The 7,500-nt window shown below is 46.1% G+C and overlaps 1 protein-coding gene across 1 annotated transcript in view; it reads right to left on the reverse strand.

Moving 5' to 3' along the window:
- Positions 1-7,500, reverse strand: part of LOC135826835 (uncharacterized) — a 63,093-nt gene that overhangs the window by 33,891 nt on the left and 21,702 nt on the right. The window contains exons 10-13 of the mRNA XM_065339437.1: positions 5,587-5,674; positions 2,054-2,112; positions 1,440-1,548; positions 950-1,066 (exon numbers count right to left, since the gene is read on the reverse strand). Coding sequence (XP_065195509.1) covers positions 950-1,066; positions 1,440-1,548; positions 2,054-2,112; positions 5,587-5,674 — 373 coding nt within the window. The remainder of the gene's footprint in view (positions 1-949; positions 1,067-1,439; positions 1,549-2,053; positions 2,113-5,586; positions 5,675-7,500) is intronic.

Here is a 7,500-nt window from a genome sequence, read left to right on the forward strand (position 1 = left end):
AGTTCTTGTGGTTACAGGCAATTGATTGCTCGTGCCTTACCGGTATTCTTTTTAATCTCCCAAACTGATGAATAATACCTATTGTTAATTCAGTGTGCTTCGTCCCATACTAGTTTGTGAATGAAGTGTGTGGATATAGTGTGTGGATATAGTGAGGGCCGCATCCCACCACCTTGTCTAGCTTCACAATCGGCGTGAATTTCGAAGACTGAAGAGAAATGCAGAAGGGTTGTTACTGGGAAGACAGCCAGGCCATAGTCTAGTGGTTTGAGCATCGCTGGTCTATAGCGAAAGTCACTGGCTTGAGTCCTGGTGGGGGTGCCGTTCAATTTTTCAGTCGCTTCCCCTTTCATTCCCTCCAACTTGTGAACATAATGATGTCATTGGTTGCTACAGGAATATGAGGATGAAAAAAGTGTTCTTACTCGGAGTTTCACACACTGAGCGATCATCAGAAAACAGTGTTTTCTGATGATTGCTCAGTGTGTGAAACTCGGAGTAAAAATACTTTTTTTCGTTCTCTTATTATTGTTTGAACCAACTCTGCCTTTCGGCATTGAGCACTCTATTGGACAGCCTGGAAACTCTCTGTTTTAACATTGGTTGCTATGCGGGCAGGCACTGAGCGCGAAGAAACAAGAAGCTCTGATTGGTTGTTACACAGGCACGCACTATGAGCCAAAAAGACTGCGATGATGAACTAAGAGTGCTGCTGATGAACTAAGAGTGCTGCTGCTGATGAACTAAGAGTGCTGCTGATGAACTAAGAGTGCTGCTGATGAACTAAGAGTGCTGCTGATGAACTAAGAGTGCCTAAGAGTGCTGCTGATGATGAACTAAGAGTGCTGCTGATGAACTAAGAGTGCTGCTGATGAACTAAGAGTGCTGCTGATGATGAACTAAGAGTGCCTAAGAGTGCTGCTGATGAACATCTAACTGTGTAGCTCACCTTTTTCCGTCTCCTCTTCTTCCTCTCACACTCCTCCTCCATTAGAGTGTGTAAGGCCTGGGCTTTGCGAGGTGGACACAAGAAACCTCGACAACTATCAGCTCCACAACGACACGTCTGTTCAAAACAAGAAGGACAGAAGAAGGGAAGAGGAGAATAGAAGGAAGAAACGGATCCAGAACACATCCACACCTAGCAGTACAAGACAATAGTATGCAAAATGGAAAACCAAACCCAGACCACAACACATGTAACACAGCCTGCTCGGTGAACTGTCGGTTTGCCAGGCCAGTATGATTTCAGCTCCAGCATTATATACCACGACAATCTACGGCTTAGATAGAACAGTGTAGTCTGGAATTGTCTGTTCCTGTCTATGCATGGTTGGTGATTAGCTGGCTGAGTGTGCACTCTCCATGTGTGTCTGTGTGTCCATGTGTCCAAGTGTCCGTGTGTCTGTGTGTATATCCATGGCAACACAGACACGTACCTGTGCCTCATTGTCCAGAGAGTCAAAACGATAATCATACGTCAGTTCCCCACCACTGGGGATATCTTGCAAAGTGAACAATCCCATACGATACTGTCCAGCCACAGTCCTGATAAACAGAAACAACAACGACGATGACGAAAATGACGAAAATATCAACAATGACGACAATGGCACCGATGACCACCACCACCACCAGCAGCAGCACCACCAGCAGCAGCACCACCACCACCACCACCACCACCAGCAGCAGCAGCACCACCACCACCACCAGCAGCACCAGCAGCAGCAGCAGTAGCAGCAGCACCATCACCATCACCATCACCAGCAGCAGCAGCACCAGCAGCAGCAACACCACCAGCAGCAGCAGCATCAGCAGAAACAGCAACAGCACAAACTCAGACTCCAATCATCTGCCGTAATTCCATGACCGTATGTCACATCCGATTTGGAATTGCACTCCCATTTTCAGATCTCGGTCATAAATTCAGTTCATTCGCTTCACAAGTGAATCACACTCAATAATTGTCACCAGTGTTAGATAATTAGAATTAGAATGATCATTTACACTTGATAGCAGATGTCTTCTAACCACTGGATAATATGCTACATACCAGCACTGCATTTCACAGTTTGGTTGACAGCTGTGATTCACAAATCTTGCTTCACTGCCCTGCAAACATCACATCCACACACCAAACACACATCCACACACCAAACACACATCCACACACCAAACACACATCCACACACCAAACATGCATATACACACACACATGCACTTACATGCATACACATGACCGAACATACACACACACACACACGCCCACACGCACACACATGTGCACACACACACGCACACACACACACACACGCCCACACACACGCACATGTACGCGCACACACACACACACACACACACACACACACACGCACGCACGCACGCACGCACGCACGCACACACACACACACACACACACACACACACGCAATATGAACCGATGTACGTGTACAACAACATAATTACATGACACGTTAGTGTAGTACATGTACTAGTAACGGTATAACTAGCACTGGATATCAACACACTCAACTAATGAATAATTAGCACTGGATATCAACACACTCAACTAATGAATAATTAGCACTGGATATCAACACACTCAACTAATGAATAATTAGCACTGCATATCAACACACTCAACTAATGAATAATTATCACTGGATATCAACACACTCAACTAATGAATAATTAGCACTGGATATCAACACACTCAACTAATGAATAATTAGCACTGGATATCAACAAACTCAACTAATGAAAAATTAGCACTGGATATCAACACACTCAACTAATGAAAAATTAGCACTGCATATCAACAAACTCAACTAATGAATATTAGCAGGTTTTAACGGTAAATGCCGGCTTATCAAAGTCAAGTTAGCCCACTCGGGCATGTGAGAAGTGATGGTCTCGTCATGCATGAGTCGGGGCAGCATGACACTGAATATCCTGCGCCGAGTAGTAGTCTGTAATTTGCAGTTTTGCACTGCTGCTCTGTTGCCATTACATGCACTGCAGTAGATGTATATATATAGTTTAATTCTATAGGCGTTATGTGGATGACACATTCGCAGCATTTCACAACCGGAAACTGGCATTGGAATTCTCTGAGCGTTTAAATAATCTTCACCCAGCTCTCCAGTTTACAATGGAGGAGGAGAATAATGGAGAATTGCCGTTTCTTGATGTATTGATTAAGCATTCTTCCACTGAATTGCTCACCACAGTATATAGAAAGCCGACGTTCACAGGTCTTTACACCCGCTGGGACTCGTTTTGCGACACTAGAAACAAAATCAATTTGATCAGATCATTAACTTTCAGAGCTAAAAACATCTGCTCACCATCACTATTATCAGCTGAAATTGCTAAGCTAGAGGATATTCTGTGTTCTAACGGTTACCCACTCAAAGTACTCAAGCGAGTCATGACAAGCGTTCTTGAACCTAGCCCAGGTGTAGCTTCTGCACAACTTGAATCTGCAACGCGTATTATCACAAAATTGCCGTGGAAAGGGCAAAATTGCATTGCCTTCCGCAAAAAGATTAAAGCTGCAATTTTGAACTGCTATCCTACAGTATCCCCCATTGTAATTTATACAACCAGGCCCGCATTCAGGTCTATCGCGAAGGATGTTTCACCAACTCTTGAAAATAGTAATTTTGTTTATAAGTATGCGTGTCGCTGTGAGCGAACGTACGTTGGTGAGACATGTCAGCGATTCTCGGAAAGGATCAAGCAGCATATCCCAGACAAGCTGTACAAGAAGCCGCCTGACAAACGTGTGGCAACAAGTGATAGCGCCATCACAAAGCATTTGCAGGCGCAACCTGAATGCATCCCGCAAGAACGCAACAGCAGCTTCAGTGTCATCACACCAGCCCGGAACAGCGCGCACAGATTCACACTGGAGGCGCTGTACATTCGTAGTTTGAGGCCAGAGCTGTGTCGACAAAAGAAGCACATCAAGGTGCTGCGGCTGTTCAAGCTGCAACCGGACTGACAGCTTTATCACGTGTTTGTTCTGGTACTGCATTCCCCTCATGTGTTGTTTCCCGCATTTTTCCACCGCTCCATACATTCTTATGGTAGTGTAGTGTGAACTTGAGGCGCGTAAGAATATTCTTGCTGATTCTCTACCCCCAGTATAAATTCTGGCTTCGTTTTCGTTCTTGCTCATTCCCATGTATCTACTGATGAAAATGGGTGAAAAGCTTTTAGTATTATGAAATTGACAACCTTGTTGTTGTGTGTATATAAATTTTGTTCGCCTACGTCTCTATTTAAATATATAGTTTATTATACGCAATGCAGTAGATGGCTGAACGCAGTTTGGTGTGTCTTTTCCTGCGGACAAGAAGTGTTTTCCTTGTCAGGCTGGTATTCTCTCTTTCGTGATCCGTCCTTGCTACATTACTACCAGCTAGGACACTGCCTCCACGACGAGCCAGGTCGGCTTTCTCTGTCGCGCAGACCGCTGAGCAACAGGCTCTCATCACCTTGTCCATTTCTGCGGTGCTGCCTCAATTATCAAAGGTTTGCAAGCGTATAGCACTGCGCAGTACATGCGTGCGTATAACTTACACATACTTTCAAGCAGTAAGGCCTTGCGGGTAAGTGCACGCATACTCGTGTGTATGGTGGCAAGTGCACGCACACTCGTGTGTATGGTGGCAACTGCACGCATGTGTGTATGGTGGCAAGTGCACGCATGTGTGTATGGTGGCAAGTGCACGCATGTGTGTATGGTGGCAAGTGCACGCATGTGTGTATGGTGGCAAGTGCACGCATGTGTGTATGGTGGTAAGTGCACGCATGTGTGTATGGTGGTAAGTGCACGCATGTGTGTATGGTGGCAAGTGCACGCATGTGTGTATGGTGGCAAGTGCACGCATGTGTGTATGGTGGCAAGTGCACGCATGTGTGTATGGTGGCAAGTGCACGCACACTCGTGTGTATGGTGGCAAGTGCACGCATGTGTGTATGGTGGCAAGTGCACGCATGTGTGTATGGTGGCAAGTGCACGCATGTGTGTATGGTGGCAAGTGCACGCATGTGTATGGTGGCAAGTGCACGCATGTGTGTATGGTGGCAAGTGCACGCATGTGTGTATGGTGGCAAGTGCACGCATGTGTGTATGGTGGCAAGTGCACGCATGTGTGTATGGTGGCAAGTGCACGCATGTGTGTATGGTGGCAAGTGCACGCATGTGTGTATGGTGGCAAGTGCACGCATGTGTGTATGGTGGCAAGTGCACGCATGTGTGTATGGTGGCAAGTGCACGCATGTGTGTATGGTGGCAAGTACACGCATGTGTGTATGGTGGCAAGTGCACGCATGTGTGTATGGTGGCAAGTGCACGCATGTGTGTATGGTGGCAAGTGCACGCATGTGTGTATGGTGGCAAGTGCACGCATGTGTGTATGGTGGCAAGTGCACGCATGTGTGTATGGTGGCAAGTGCACGCATGTGTGTATGGTGGCAAGTGCACGCATGTGTGTATGGTGGCAAGTACACGCATGTGTGTATGGTGGCAAGTGCACGCATGTGGGTTAAAGTTATTTTATGATTTAAAATACTTACACAGGCGGTGCTGTCAATGACCAATCCAGAGTGTAACGACAAACAATAGTGATTGCAACTACTTGAGTACAATGTCTCCTGTCGGTCTCTACAGCAAATAAACAACAACAACAACAACAACAACAACAACAACAACAACAACAACAACAACATGGTATCTACATGAGACTGAGCGCGGAAACGCCGGAAAGGCACACGCACTTCATCACAATCCTGCCAAACCATGATATTAAATTTTATAAATGAACGCCACCATGGTCGAGTTCATCGTAGCTCAAGATACATGCAGGAGTTGTACACACTTGGTTAAAGACTCGTGTTAGAGTGGGTAGCACACACTCTTGGTTACAGACTTGTGTTAGAGTTGGTAGCACACACTTGGCTACTGACTCATGTTAGAGTGGGTAGTACAGGTCTACTCTCCATATAACGTAATCTCTGGGACCACGGAAAAAATATGTTATATCGAGAGTTATGTTCTGTAGAAAACCGTGTGTAAAATACAAGATGTACCTCAAAATGAAGGGTATTACAAGGCGGATTCAACCGTGCAAACATTATACAGGGATGAATTTACTGTCATTTTTTTGCATAGCAGTTTTCGCGACGCAAACGCCAAAATGCGTAGCAGTCCTTGATTTCGATTAGCATTTCTTCTTCCACGAAAAAGTCCGTCCAGGACCGACATTCCTACCGCCTTGCTATACATATCCGACTTCGAATGTTTCACCACGTTGTCCTTCTTCAGAGCAGTCCCCGAAATCCCGTCCACAAAAGACCGACTAAAATTTCTCAGCCCACGGAGGGAGGACTCGTGCTGTCTGCATAGCTGGCAGAAAATCAGCCGCGGTCACCGCTGCACCTGTAGCTTTCTCAGAACGAAGCCATTTCCTCTCGACATCGACCTCTGCCACCCACTTCTCAAAGGCACTGTGTCGTACAGACATGTTGGAGGCAGAACCAGACTAGACAAAAACTACAGCTTGGACAATTGTCAGAGAGAAGGACGAACGCGATTCCAGAATTTCCTCACGACCAGAAAGACCGACTGGCTACAAGCAGAAAGCTATAATATCACGAAAAGAGGCAAGTAAACCAGAAAGAAGAGAAAAAAACAAGACCTCCGCCGGGATCGTGGAGGAAAGATGATGCTTGTCAGTACGGAAAGTACATGAAATACTGAACTTACTGAATGAAAGCCGCGCAAAGTGGTACGTGTAGTTCAAGTAGGACACCAGTACAGTCAGTATGTGCACGCGGAGCCAGCCAGAGTTCACAGGTACATGTACTAGAAATCACACCTTCCCGAGAAAAAAGCGGGGTCTGTGCACTGTACAGGTGTAGTGAGCATGGTGAGTGTACGACACAGTCACAGCATCACTTTTACTGACTGCGCGAGGTACAGTATGCAGTGCCGTTTATGCATCGCAGTTTTCTGCGAGTCGCTGTGATTTTTGAATCGCACTCGATCGATTTTGAATCGCAAACTGCGATGCGATACCGGATAAATTCATCCCTGATTATACACACTGCACCACCATCGACATAAGATACCATCAATGCCGCAGAATATAATGCACAATAGGACTAAACTGGCTAGCTACGGCTACAGCTTGATTGTACCGCGCACGTGAATCTACGTTGTATCGAGAGTGCACACGTCGGGGACCGCGCCGTAGGGTGCGTTATGCCGAGGTTTACGTTATGTAGGAACAAACTGGCCTAAACTGCCTAGATACAGCTACCGCTTGATCGTACCGTGCAAGTGAATTTATGTTGTATCGAGAGTGCGCACGTCGGGGACCGTGCCGTAGCGTGTGTTATGTCGAGGTTCATGTTATGTAGGATTATGTTGTGTAGAACAAAATTTGTATGGGAGTGATGCTGTTTCGGCGCGGGATTTGATTTTTTATG

The sequence above is a fragment of the Sycon ciliatum genome, chromosome 10 (assembly GCF_964019385.1).
Source record: "Sycon ciliatum chromosome 10, ocSycCili1.1, whole genome shotgun sequence".
Classification (NCBI taxonomy): Eukaryota; Metazoa; Porifera; class Calcarea; order Leucosolenida; family Sycettidae; genus Sycon; species Sycon ciliatum.